Source organism: Siniperca chuatsi, linkage group LG17 (genome assembly GCF_020085105.1).
Source record: "Siniperca chuatsi isolate FFG_IHB_CAS linkage group LG17, ASM2008510v1, whole genome shotgun sequence".
Lineage (NCBI taxonomy): Eukaryota > Metazoa > Chordata > Actinopteri > Centrarchiformes > Sinipercidae > Siniperca > Siniperca chuatsi.
This window is the reverse complement of record NC_058058.1, coordinates 13,249,277-13,263,133: the sequence shown is the minus strand read 5'-3', so window position 1 is coordinate 13,263,133 and position 13,857 is coordinate 13,249,277. Positions and strand designations below refer to the sequence as shown.

General features: G+C 38.3%; 2 protein-coding genes across 4 annotated transcripts; both read right to left on the bottom strand.

Annotated features, from left to right (window-relative positions):
* Nucleotides 1-1,014: 1,014 nt before the first annotated feature.
* Nucleotides 1,015-3,229, bottom strand: LOC122864987 (cathepsin S-like). Of its 2 annotated transcripts, none has more exons than XM_044172850.1 (7): nt 3,018-3,229; nt 2,552-2,674; nt 2,230-2,394; nt 1,895-2,119; nt 1,611-1,776; nt 1,318-1,420; nt 1,015-1,190 (listed from the first exon to the last, which is right to left on the bottom strand). In XM_044172850.1, the coding sequence occupies exons 1-7, from the start codon at nt 3,135-3,137 to the stop codon at nt 1,091-1,093; spliced, it is 1,002 nt and encodes a 333-aa protein (XP_044028785.1). In that variant the 5' UTR covers nt 3,138-3,229; the 3' UTR covers nt 1,015-1,090. The 2 variants fall into 2 exon arrangements, with proteins under 2 accessions (XP_044028785.1, XP_044028786.1); XM_044172851.1 differs by having other exon boundaries at nt 2,245-2,394; nt 3,018-3,228.
* A 1,271-nt stretch (nt 3,230-4,500) lies between these two features.
* LOC122864988 (procathepsin L-like) lies at nt 4,501-11,278 on the bottom strand. Of its 2 annotated transcripts, none has more exons than XM_044172852.1 (8): nt 11,134-11,278; nt 10,198-10,318; nt 9,974-10,096; nt 7,382-7,534; nt 7,064-7,288; nt 6,579-6,744; nt 4,935-5,040; nt 4,501-4,829 (listed from the first exon to the last, which is right to left on the bottom strand). In XM_044172852.1, the coding sequence occupies exons 2-8, from the start codon at nt 10,315-10,317 to the stop codon at nt 4,730-4,732; spliced, it is 993 nt and encodes a 330-aa protein (XP_044028787.1). In that variant the 5' UTR covers nt 10,318; nt 11,134-11,278; the 3' UTR covers nt 4,501-4,729. The 2 variants fall into 2 exon arrangements, with proteins under 2 accessions (XP_044028787.1, XP_044028788.1); XM_044172853.1 differs by having other exon boundaries at nt 6,579-6,717.
* Between the last annotated feature and the right edge of the window lie 2,579 nt (nt 11,279-13,857).

Below are 13,857 nucleotides of genomic sequence, written 5' to 3'. Positions count from 1 at the left end.
AAAAAGGTTTTGTTTGCTGTATTCAGTCCTCATGTTCATACTGGCAGTTAAAAGATCACTCTTAACATGTTTATAAGGGATATGATGCTTCAACCATCTGAGCTATCTACCAAAGTCAGTCTTCTTTAATTAGCAAATTCCCTCTGTCACTTTCCCTACAATGCAGCTTGGCCAGGAAACACAGAAGGAATTTTGTGCTAAAAAGGACTAATTTTGGGAGATATGCACTTGATTCACCCAACTCAGATTGCCATCACTTCTACTGGAAGCACATTGAGGAAGGATCTAATCAGGACCAATAATGAACATGAGGAATGATTATCCTTGTCAGTAATACAGTATAGTTAAAGTTGCCTTTGCAAACACTATTCTAAAAACAAAAACAACCACTCATCATCCAACCTGTGATGAAGCTTCAAGTAGACCTTGCTTTGAATTAAGGGGGGGGGCGGGTCACAAACAGAAAAAGGTTGGGAACCACTAATCTAGTGTAGTTTCTTCAACAGATCCAACTCGTCTATGCCAGTATAGTTTGAGTGTGTGTGAGAATGTGTAGGCTGTGAAGGCTACCTCCTTGTTAATTTTATGTGGGCTTCAAATGTGTTACTCGTAAGTGAGAACCCACCCAAAATAGCTAGTGAACATAGTCTGCAGAGAAAACGTATTCTTTCCTTTGAACTGATCTACGTTCTTACAGAAAAAGTGAACCAGCAACAGGCTGGCCTGCTTTACTTATTCCAGTCAACATGCTAAATGACTTGAATATTTGTCTTTACATATGTACAAGTCAAGTCACACATGGGCAGCTGGAGATGACAGTAGTTTCCTCTTGGGGAGGAGGTCCCTGAGGAATGTCGCTCATCACAAGGTTCAAGAAGGTTGAGAACCATGATTTAGCAGTCATTTGGTTGGAGCAGGAAGGCTTTTGTGCAGAAAGTCTGCCTATTAATACATTCATTAATTCTAGAATTAATATTTCCACCTCTTAAAGTTATAACAAAACTAAGACATCCACAAGGATCAAACCATTTATTTAAAATTATGTTCCAACTGTTGAGAAATGTACATCCAAAATTGGGCCATCTGCTGATCACATGATGGGGAAACAAGCATAGAGAGCGATGCCACACTGGTTTTGTCTGTTCCGAGCCATCTTGATGTAGCCTTCATCGCCGTAGTTTACACCCCAACTACAGTTGAATATTTAAGATCATAAAATCCACCAATAAATTAAATCAAGGAAACATGGAAATTGAAGACAATTATTCCTCTAATTCAAAATTCACACTGAACAACATTAACACTTCTCAGACTAACCTGTTTTTGACCAGCCAGTAGTCGTGTCCCGTCTCTGTGCCATAGCCCACAGCCAGCACGCCATGGTTCACTTTGTGGGTGCATGTGTGGTCCCTGTACACACCTGTGGGGCCACAAAAAACAAAACAAACCAAAACAAAAAACAAAAACAAAACAAACAGGTGTAGAAAGCAAAACTGAGCTAGAGTTGAAACCAGACATTTACATAGATCCAAAAAAGGTTAACAACTCACTTCCTTAAATCCAGCTAAGATTAAACTTGTGCATTATTTTAAGAGGTATAAATTTCTCACCATGACGGTAGAAGACAAACTTGGGCCTTGAGGCATCAATTGCTACAGAGATCGGGCCGACATTAGCTAGCGCTACCTTCAATGCAGATTCATCCCCCTTTGGCAAGAAGGTATAGTCCAAGCAGTTAGCAGACCGATATTGTGGTTTATACTTGCATTGGCCACGCTGAAAAGAAAGTCATGTACAGGGGTTACTGATGTTTTGTCAGGAGTTAATCATCAACGTTTAACCACAGTAGACTTGGAATTGTAACAAGCAATGGACCATTGTCTTCGAAGCTCACCATGCCAACGTAGGGGTAGGATGCATCAGAATCTATGCCTTGGTTTTTAATGACGTATTGGAAAGCGTTTGTCATGAAGCCACCGTTGCACCCGCGGTTGCCATATTTTACCGAACAATCCACCAGGTTCTGAGCACTGAGGGATATCAGGACACCTGTGGACTTCTTGAGTTGCCCTTCCAGAGCTCCAACTGCACTGAAGGCCCAACAAGAGCCACAAGAACCCTAGAAGATAGACAAGTTGCATATAAATTAAATGTAGACTGGATCTTCTTAAACTACAGCTGCAAAGACTAGTCCTAATGTTAATGTGTACTGAAACTTGGGGGTTTGACCTTCTGTGACTGCACCTGCATTTTGACCTCAGTTACCAGGCCTTCATCCCTCCAGTCCAGTGATTGCGGTATAGAGCTGTTGACCTTGATAAAGTTTGAAGGACCCCTCTCCAAGTCAGATGGCACGATGGTGCCCATCAGCATGCCAGTGATCTCGTCAGATGTCTGAATGAAAAACATTACCAAGTCAGTTCTCTTGGCATTCTACATCAATGTGTCATTGTATGGGTAGGACAAAAGTTTGGTTTTCAGTCACTTAAGACAACTTGTAAACCCCAAACACTGGGAGGGAGAGGGTTGGGGGTATCTTTAACCTACTCACCAGGTCCCCCAGGTGGTTCATTGCCAGCTCATAGGTGTGTAAACCTAGGGAGACTTCCAGGTTATGGACATTAATCATTTTCAAGTTTTCTTCCCATATCCGCCTGCGACTTAACTCCTCAGTCTGGAAACAGTCAGTTGATTAACCCATCACACTTAACAGATACCAAGAGGTGAACACTTAGAATATGATATATAGGTATACTGCATGTAAAAGGAGAAAAAGGATTTCTTCAAAAAAAGGTATTGCACTTATAAAGAATTCAAGTAATAAGGAAGTGATAGACAACTTAAATCAATCAGAGTTCATGCCTAAACCAAAGTCAGTTTGGGTTTACTGGCTAATAATTACATTAAACTAAATGCACAAAAACTTAACACATTCATATACTGTCAAGCCATTAAAAACAAACTAAAACAGTGGTTAAAAGTGACTAGGTTGACTTGATTAAAGACCTTAATTTTACCTGGTGAGAATAGACTTTGTTATGCATCTTCTTCCATAGCTCCCAGTGTCGATCCAATTCTGAATTGATAACGGCCACTGCAAATCCCCACACAATGGTGAAAAGCAGGCTCCGAAACATCGCTGGATCTAGGAAAAGAAGAACTTGTCATCTGCACATTGAAAACAAATGTGTCCTACATCAGACTAAAGGTCTGGCTTATGCTGTGTTTGGACAGCTGTAGCAGCTCTCATTAAAACACCACCAGCTGATATTAATTAACATTTAGAAGCAGTGGAAATAAACCTGATTCGGACCCTCACATTATTAGAGTATGTTAAATATATTTGTACATGCATGAAAATCAGTGAAGGCATATTGTGAGTGATCTTCACTTGATGACAGAGATGCTAAAATATGACTTAGCTGAACAGATCACCAGAGGAAATCCAGACTGAATGTGAAAGTCTTTATCATCATGCTCACTGCACATCTGCAAATCATTAAACCTGCATTTTTTTGCCACTTGGGGGCAGCAGAAACAAGTTGTGAACATAACCTTTTAAATATATATGGCAAACAGTTGCATATGGAGCAACATTAGCATTCATTTGGAGTTGTGTTTCTGACCACCTGATAAACGCAAGTCCACTCTTTTAGGCAAATATCTGGCTTTTAAGCTGCTAAATGCTCCACTGTGTTCCCCAGCTAGTTGCTAAATTTGTCTGTTGTTTGGTGCTGGGCAGGTAGTATACAGTGAGTTTTTAAAGCCTTTTCACTGAAAACAGCCGCCTGCTGCTACTGTGAGAGTGATGACTGTGAACCAAAATAGTAAAGTTGGAGGTTTAACTTTAATGGTGGGGCAATTGACCAGACCTACATTTACAAAACTAGTTAGTCCTCATCTTAAGTCTTTTCTCTTGCAAAACTGAAAAATACTGTTTGAAAATACTTTGACATTTAATGCGTAAATGTCACCCTAAACTCTCCAAATAAGCTTAATTACCATGTAACTGAGGTCTGAGGAAGAATAACAATGAAAAGAAGATACATAAAAGGCACAGTCTGATGGTGACAAATCATTTCCTGAACTCAGTGAACCTTTCTATCCAGTTTTGTACACATGGGCGTATTAGACTGAAAAACCTCACTATAGACCACCAAGACCAAAAGGAATCCACTTTTGATTAATTTATTATTCTCACCTATCATTTAGATAACTTCATAAAACACCTCTATTGCAATAATAACTATTCCTACTAACAATATTTCATTCCCATGTCACCCTTAACAGGCAGCTGAGATATTTCATTCCATTTCTTCCATTATCAAAGAGTTTGATTAAATGTGCATTTAAACACACCAAAAGCTAAGTCAACATTTAAATATAAATTTTTACAACAAATATATAATACAGAGGCGAACCTATATATTTAAAAAGTACAAAGCAGTCTTTTTATCCAGATTGAATAATCAGCCTATTGATGTAAATGAAACTCAGACATTTATATTTATATGTCTTTATTAAAACAAAATCAGTGAGAAATGCTACCAAAGCAGATACAGTACTTCTGCAAAATTAACTTTTTGTACACTTTTTTTGGCAGTATTTGACTTTCAGGACAGCATCTGCAGTTTTGTTATCAAAGATTAAAACATGTAGTCTGATATTAAATAGATAAATGAGATAACCTAAAATTCTACCAAGATAATTCAGGTGACAGGTCACATTTTCACAGCGTAGGGTAGACTGCAAAGCTGGCAATGCCGCAGAGATTGTTTTTGTTTCTGGCAAGTCGAATGAAGCCTTCCTCTCCCCACGCAGTTCCCCAACTGGAATCACAAAGACCCTCACATTTTAAAATTGGTCACACATTACATGTGGTGGTAACACATTTTAAGTCCTGTAAAACTTGTAGCCAGAAGAGACAAATTCACCTGTTTTTCACAAGCCAGAAGTCTTGTCCTCCGTCTGTGCCATAGCCCACAACCAGGACAGCGTGATTTATGAACTTTGGGTTGCAGTTGGGTACGTTGTATAAACCTGAAAGACACAAGGTTAAGAATAGTGGTTGAGAAAATGCATGCAAAATAGAATCTCTTCTGAATCCCCTGACAGTGGCATTCATTATTAATCATTGTGTGGTTATTTAAATTATGATTTTGGGAATGGGAACCATTTCATCACATGATTTAGGCTCTACTATCTAGTAAACTAATTTAACTGAGCTGATGCTGTAAAGTCACTCCTGTTCTCATTTTGTTTATCACTTCTGACAGCTTCCAGTCTGTTCTGTAAAACACAATGAACTCCTTACAAAACTGAAAAGAAAATCACATTTGATGTAAGTGCCACACAAAGCTGCCCTTACACCCCTCTAAAGATCTAATCCAATTTTAAAAGTGCAATCAAGAATTTGTTTAATGGTGGTAACTATGCACACATTCATTTTAAAAGCAGAAGTCTGGTAGGCCTTGTGAAAATCTTTATTCATCTTAACAAAAAGCAGCAAGTTTTGTACACAAGGAATAACTATAAATATCACAAATGCGAGCCTTTAGCACCCTCACAATAGTTTAACTTTAAATCTGTTTAGATTTTAGAAAATGTTCATCATTCAGATGGAGAGTTGTGATAATAAAATCTTGTTGTGATATGTCAAGCAGGGTAGCAGGGGAAATAAGGGATTTGGACCCAAAAGCAGACGAGGAAGCAGAGCAGGTGCAGTTCAATGATTTAATAAGAACACAAAAGGCTTATATCGATTTCAAAGAGTCCAACAGAGGTAAAACAATTCAGACAGGGAGCAGGCAAAATCCAAGATCATGCAAGGTCCAAGAGAAACTGAAGATAAGTTCAAATGAATACACAGGAAACCAAGGTCAGGACGCTTAATGAAAGACAAAAACCACACAGGGTAAGGGATCAAAAGCTTGACACAAAGGTACAACAACAATCTAATAAAGAGACGAGGGAAGCACGCAGACTAAATCCACTCAGGTGAAGGGAGACAACGAGACACAGGTGAGACTAATCAGGGCGGAGCAAACAATCAAAACTGGCGGGAAAAGCAAACAAAGACAGGAAGCAAAACTAACAGGCACATGAGGGAAGGAGAGTCTTTTAAAATAAAGCAGGAAATAACATACATAAACCCGCAAACCATGACAAAATTCAGTCAAAACTCTAGTTTTGCGAACAGTTCCAGTGCTGGAGTGGCAATATTTCAACCATGTTTAACTGCAGAGTGGAGCCTTTAATACAAGATCACTTTATGGAAGTTGTATAAAAGAGAAATACTGAAGCAAATGGAAGTCATACTACAAGCGTGGCATTTTTCTAACTAGCAGTCATACTTTATACAAATCTGAATATTTCAAAAGTTAGATAAAGTAAGATGAATGGAACAATGTCGCATATAAAGTATAAAATATAACATACTGTACATGTCATGTTATCTATTAAATTTACAGGTGTGACTCAAACCAAAACCAGGGTTCACAGCTACAGCATTAACCCATCACTCATCAGCTGACCTCTCTTTGTATTAAATCTTCACATTCAGAAGCCTCCTGCCTCACCTCCTCTGTAGAGATGAAAAGACTGCAGCATGGCGTTTACGGCCACAGCGACCGGTCCCACTGATGCCACTACAGCCAGCAGAGTCTTCTCATCTCCTCGTGGGAGGATGTGGAAATCAGAGCAGTAGCCAGCCTTTCCCTTGACAGAATACCGACATTTATTGTTCTACAAATAGAAACGAGATTTTCAACATATTTTATGTATGACTATTTAATCAAACTGGTAAATATTACGCATGTTTTATGTGTTTTTTGTCTTAAAACACATTTTATTTATCATTTAAGTTATGTATCTTGATTTGTTATAGAAAGAAAACAACAAACTTATTGTTTATAAGTAAGAAGGAAATGAGGAAATAAGAATGAAGGAAGGAACGAAGGAAAGCAGGAATGAAGTGAGTACAAAGTAAAGAAATAAGTAAGTAAAGAAGGAAGCACGGTAGTTAAGAAGGAAATCAGGAAGTAAAGAAGGAAGTAAGGATGACCTGGTGTTCGTAGGGGTAAAAGCTCTCTGAGTCAACGCCTCCATTGCGGATGATGTAGCTGTAGGATTTAGAGATGTATCCTCCTCTGCAGCCGTGATTTCCATCGATGGTGCTGCAGTCCACCAGGTTCTGTGGGCTCAGGGGAACAAGGAAACCTGTTCGTTTCTTCATCTGGCCCTCAAGAGCTCCCAAAGAGCTGAAGGCCCAGCAGGACCCACATAACCCCTTAAAAAAGAGAAATTACGTTTATTGCCACTGATTATCTAGATAGCTCTCAATTCCTCAGTTTAAAATAGCTGATGTCAAATCATTGCTTACCTGGTTTTGGACTGGGCTGACCAGGCCTTTCTTCCTCCAGTCTACACTCTGAGGTGTCAATAAGCCACTCACTTCCTTAAAAGTGCCATTTCTGTAATGAATAGGCTCCTCCAGCTTCAGGCCGTTCAGCTTCTCATTGATTTCCTCAGCTGTCTGATAGAAAAGAGGGCTGGTAAATATATGAAATGCACATGAAGTAAATATTACAATGTCAGAGCTTAGTGATGACCTCTTCACAGCAGCGCTCTTATGAACTTTTGACATTGCAATATTGTGTATTTACAGCAGTTTAAGTACACACTGAAATACATGTCAGCCTTTCAGTGCGCTACAAATTCATCTCACCTTCTTCTCAAAGGTTTTTGCACTGAAACAGCACTACACTACTAAATGAGCTCATGATCATAAGCGATGCTGGTTCCTCCATCCTCCCAGTCCCCCACCAACTATTTCTAAATAGCACCATAGCTATTTAGAAATAGTTTTAGTCTCAAATCTTTGGAAGAAGTTTTTATTTTTGCACACAGTGTCCCTCAGCCTCAGCGACACCAGCAACCAATCATAAAATTAACCACAAGTTCTTCTAATTCTTGTCAAGTTTAAACTTCTGCCTTTAGGAGAAAGAGCACAATACATTTTATTTTATTGTATTTATTATGGCATCTCACCAGGTCCAGCACTTCTTACCCTTTTCACCTTTGCTGTACAATGCCGCTGTCCTCCTCTGTCACCTTAGTTTTATAGATCATAACACCTCAGTAAAATCTTTTTTCTAACAAGTGATGAACACTTGAGCTGTCCTCCCATTTATCTCCAAGGCAACTATAATACACTGTTCTTTGGGATCTCTGATAGGAGTCCAAAAGCTTAAGTGTGTCCTGAACATTTCTGCCAGGGTCCTGCAGAGAGTCAACACGTCACACCCATCAAGGCTCCACTACTCAGGCTTCCTGTCGTCTTCATCATCAAAATGAAAAACCCTTACAATATCTTCCATTGCAGCCTCATAAATGCCCTTCCTCTCTAGCTTATTTACATTTTGACTCCAAACCTTCAGATGCCATGTTTTTGCATTGCATTTTCTTTCATTTTGCTGTACTTGCATTCTGCTTTTTTTAACATAATATTTTATTTGCATATATTGCATTTCAGTCCACAATATATATATATACACTATAAAATTTTAATGTTAAAATCGATCATTTTCAGCAGAATAATCATTTAAATGTTTTTTTGTGCTTTAAAAGTTTAGTTTTCTTTAAATACTAGAACTGCATTTGTCACAATTGCACACAACGAGACTGATATGGAAAAAACTGGCTTGCATTATATATCAGTTAGCATGTACACATACCTTTATGTAACTTTATTAGCATTCCCAGATGTATTGTACTTCATGATAGTCCTGATTGTCCAGATTGGCCAAGCCACACTGGATTAAATTAATCAGATTGTATAAAGGAAGATTAGAGCTGCTCTATAGGTTAGGGTTTAAATTAAGCCACAGAGGGTGCAGGTTTACATGCAGATTAACAGTGTTGGTCAGTGACATCCGTTTTGCACCAGCAGAGGTCAGTGAGAGGAGCCGTTAGATGACATAAGGAGGACTCGTGGTCAGTGTTAAAATGTTTGTGATGCAGTTTGTATCCACCAGAGGTCTCTCGGATACATTTCTGTCCTAAATAGTCGCATGGTCAATGTCCACTCTAGTGCTGTCATTTGTAGGACAGCCTTGTTTGACAGTCAATCCCGTGATCTTGAATACTTGGATGATTGTTTTTCTTCTGTCATGATACAGAGAGGTCTTTCTTTGTCGGCACAAGGCTACTTTAGTGAGTTATGAGTCATGGGAAGTCAGCTGCTTAATTCAGCATCCAGCCGACAAACTTGAGGTTCTATAATATAAAACTCTGATTAAAATGTACAAACAATCATCCGATTTACTATAGTCATGTAATTAGCAGAAGATTTATAGAGCAAAATTAAGACATCCACTGTCCGTTATCCTTCATCCACTTTCTTGCTCATGGATGATGCAGGTCATAGTTGATGTTACAAAGAGGTGAGAAAAAAACAAAAAAACTAAAAGTATGATTGTAAAAAATATAAGTTCCAGTCTGTCAGATGTTAAGGTGTCACCAAATCTGTGCAGTGAGGTTCAACTTGCAGCTCAAAAAATAATAAATAAAACAGAGTGAAGTTACAAATAACAGATGCGAGGACTGCGAAGATTAGCTTGGTGGCAGCAGAGGTGGCTAGTGTCTAGTGACCAGAAGAACTGCTAACTAGGCTACCACGTATTCCTTGTTTTCTTTCTGACTGACTTAGCTGCCCTGGTTTGAGGTTGGGTCTTGTAAAGTTGCCACTGGTTTTAAACTTAAAAGTTCACACCCGCTGCGACCCACAGGCGAGCAGAAGTTTTTCTGTAAACTGTTTTTCTCATTAAAACCTCCATGGGTATTTGAATATGCCGTGCACATATTTTTGGTAATCAGTGGAATTCCTGTGTTGGATTACTGTTTTTGTTTGGACAACCAGTTTTCTGAGCAGGTGACTGAAAACACAAACTGTAGCTTTGGAGCGGATTCCTACCATGTCAGCCAGATGATTGAGTCCCATTGTGAAGCTGTGTTTTCCTGCTGAGGCCTCCTGGTTGTGTCTCAACACCAACTGCATGTTCTTCTCCCACACTGCCCTCCTGAAAACGATCTCAGTCTGAAACAGAAACACTGACTGAAAGATCGAATAATATATGTGTGTGTATGTGTGCATATGATGATAAAGAGAGAAAGAAATGAAGATTTTCATAATCCTACCTGATTATTATAAACCTTGCTATGTTTGATTATCCACTCTTCCCACAATTTATTTAAGGCAGACGAAGAGTGGCCGAGGACCAGAAAGGCCAAAAGCAACACGGCACGCAAAATCTGCATCCTGCAAAGGAAAAAAACCCAAAGCTAGCCACATTATATGAGCAGATACGACCCTTATGTAAGTCGTACTGCAAATGAAACAATTAGTCGACTAAACACTGAGGACAAGACCACACAAGCAATGGTTGTAAACCAAGTGTATAAAAATCTGCACCAACCAGTAAGAGGATTATTAAAACTCAAATGAAACACTGAACACAATAAACTTTTTGCAAATTCACAATACATATAGAATAAATGTTTTTTGACACTATTGTGGAATGTAAATGCCCCATAGCATCAGTCCTCGTAAGGACAAGCTGACCAGCTTCCTTGTGAAATCTTTCTGCAGTAGAAAATAACCTACACATTAGCCAACACTGGAGACTGTTAATGTGCACAGTGATCGCCTAGTCTAGTCTAAAACCACAACATGATATGCATTTAAGGTTAAACACAGTCACACAGCCAGCAATTGTATTTGTGTTTAACCTTAAATGCTCTCTATAGTTGTGTACCGGTACACAACTATAGAGAGCAAGGTGCAGCCTGTAAAACTTGGATGTGAAAGTTAGATAAGAATTTAAAAAGTATCAGGCTGTTTTCTAGCATTGCAGGCTTTTTAGAGACTTGTTCACCTCAAAATGGGGAAGTTCAAACCTCTTTCACTGTAATCTCTGAGCTTCTTTCTCAGCAAATATTTTCTACCCTCTCATAGCTTATTTATCCACACACGATGTAACCATTAGCTTTGACAAGCATTTGATCTCGACTCAGAATATCAGCCAAACAGTCTAAATGCATTACTACAGATAAGAAGAAATAGTTTGCATTTACCTTATTGCAGAATAATCAGCAGGGTTATTTTGTTCCAGCAAGAAAGTACACCCGTTTTAACAGACCAGAGGACCTTCACACTTAAAAGAGGAAGTACAGTTTCCTCATACACACACTGTTGTTTTATGTGGTTTTTTTCACTCTGTTTTTCAGTGCATCTGCTCTCTGGCTTGTCATGTGAGTCTAATAGGCTAAAATACCCTTCTAGTACCAGAGGTGGAAGTGACAAAAGTTACATGATAGAAAATAAAACTGCTTGTGGATGAAAATACATGTGAAAAAAAAGGTTAGGGATAAATTGAGAAAATATTTGGCAAATCCATAGATGATTCGTGATAATAAAACTGTGATAAATTGATAGAAATGACACCATTTTAACCATCTATCCCCATTTGCTAGTTCAGTATTAATCACTTTAACACTGAATTATGTTTGACATTGACACATGGGCTTAGTTTGTTATCTGGCAAAAACAAGAAACCACATTTACTGCTAATGATGCTAATTTCTAAAAGTGTCAGACTGAGTTTGTGATGACAGCTGCAGTTAGTTTGAACTTTGTGAGAAAATGGCCTGGTTTTCTGTTGGCTAACATCTTTTGTAATATTTTATGGATCCTTGTAAATTCTTGCTCAAAGGTTCCTGTTTGTGTGAGAGGTTGTGGTGTGAAGTGTTAAGTGTAAAAAATTATTTCTTCTTCAGTTTTCTTTTCTTTAGTGTGAACCTCTTCCCCCACGCCGTATACTTACAGCTGTTTCTGTGTGTGCATGTTAGTATGTTAACACATACTGTAAAACAAACAAACATCAACAAAAAGACAAAATGCACTTTATTAATATCAGAAAAAGTTTATTTATTTATTTACATTATATTGTTTGTATACAAATTGCAGCAGTCCTATTATATGCAAGCTCTTGCTGTTGAGTGTACCATTGATGGAAAATATAAATTAATAATAATATTATAAAAATAATATATTGTATATATAAAATAAGTCATTTATAAAAATAATTATGAATAATCTAAATAATTAGATTAATTTGTTAAATATTAAGCTACAGCCAGCAGCTGGTTAGCTAGCTGTCTCCCCCTGTTTCCTGTCTTTATGCTAAGCTAACTGGCCGCTGGCTGCAGCTTCATGGTGTGGTATCAATCTTCTGATGTAAATCTCGGCAAGAGAGCAAATAAATGTATTTCCCAGAATGTTGAACTATTCCATTAAGATGCTGACCATGTAGCTATTGCAATGTCCCCTGTTTATATTTGACTGAGGACTTTTGTTGCAAATCATCCCCCAGCTCTCCCTCCCCCCTCTACTGTATATCTAATAAAGGCAAAAAATGTCCCAAAAATACTTAAAAAGAGAGAATTACCCAGAAACATCACAGCAGGGAGCAGCAATGACGCAACAGTGTGATGATAAAAAGACGGGAGGATATTATGCAATTAGGAGCTCTGATTTGGCCAAGGCTGTAATTGGCACTGATTTTCTCCTCCTGGTTGGACAGAGATCCGCTGATGAACGCAGGTTCCCTGAGGTACCAGATGGTAAGGTCCTGACTCAGCTCTTCTTCTGTGGTGATCATGCACGTTTTGTGTCAACACACCTCATAATGCTGCAGCTGAGCAGAGAGGAAGGCAATTCTTCTCAAACACCTGATTGTTTTTTTTAAAACTCTCATTGAATCTGGAATGAGTGTTTTGCTTTTTAAACAACAAGTTGTTTAAAAAATACAATTAACAAGGGGAACAGTGTGGGTGGAGTGAGCAGCTAAATCCCAAATGTATAAATGCATGAATGAATTATATTTATGAGGCCCTCAGTCAATTATTCAAGGCTTTTAGAGATGTGGGATGTGATGAGAGATCATTCAATCATAGAGGAGAGAATAAAACAAAGTCAAACCATTTTTCTTGTCAAACAGCAAATTTGAAATGTATCAGACAAGATGTTACTGCCCACATCTGCTAATTTTGAATTGAATCAGCTGATGTGTTCAAAAACAGTTATGTTTTGTAAGAAAAGGGGATCACGGCAAATGGGACCCCTGAATAACACGAGGATTCACACATTTACATGCATTGTAGTCTCATCATTCATCGATACCGATAAATACCGACAAATATCACGAATGCTGGACCTTGTGAGTGACATCAGTTGTAGTGAAATCTATGAAATCCCACCCTGCAGGTGTGGTTAAAATGACCTTGATACTTTGCTCTCTAACCAGCATCTTCTGTGACCCCAAACTAGGGTTTAACCTGTTGTGAGGTTTAAACAGATTTAAACCACAACAGGGTTTAGTTTTCATGTCAGACCTGCGGAAACATATTCACAGACTTAATTTACTTCCTCACTTAGTAGTTCCTTACAAAAACAAATAGGTCTCTTTAATCAATCGTACTAATACTACTGTAACCTTAGTGTACCTAGTACATCCTTAATTACTTAAGTTCACCTCACTGATTTATGATGTTTAATTTAGCTGTACAATTAAATTCAATTTGGGACTATGCATTCATATCCTGGACTGCACTGAAGTTGCGCTGATATTTTTATTCTCCTGTTTTATCTGACTGATTCAATTTTTGCTTTTTTTTTTAGCTTCAGTTTTGAGTTACGTTTTCAAAATCCCTTTAAGTGTCTATTTATATCGCCTTATGTTTCTTCTATGTATTGTTTCTTTTTATGTCTCATGTACAGCACTTTGAGTTTCCTTGTTG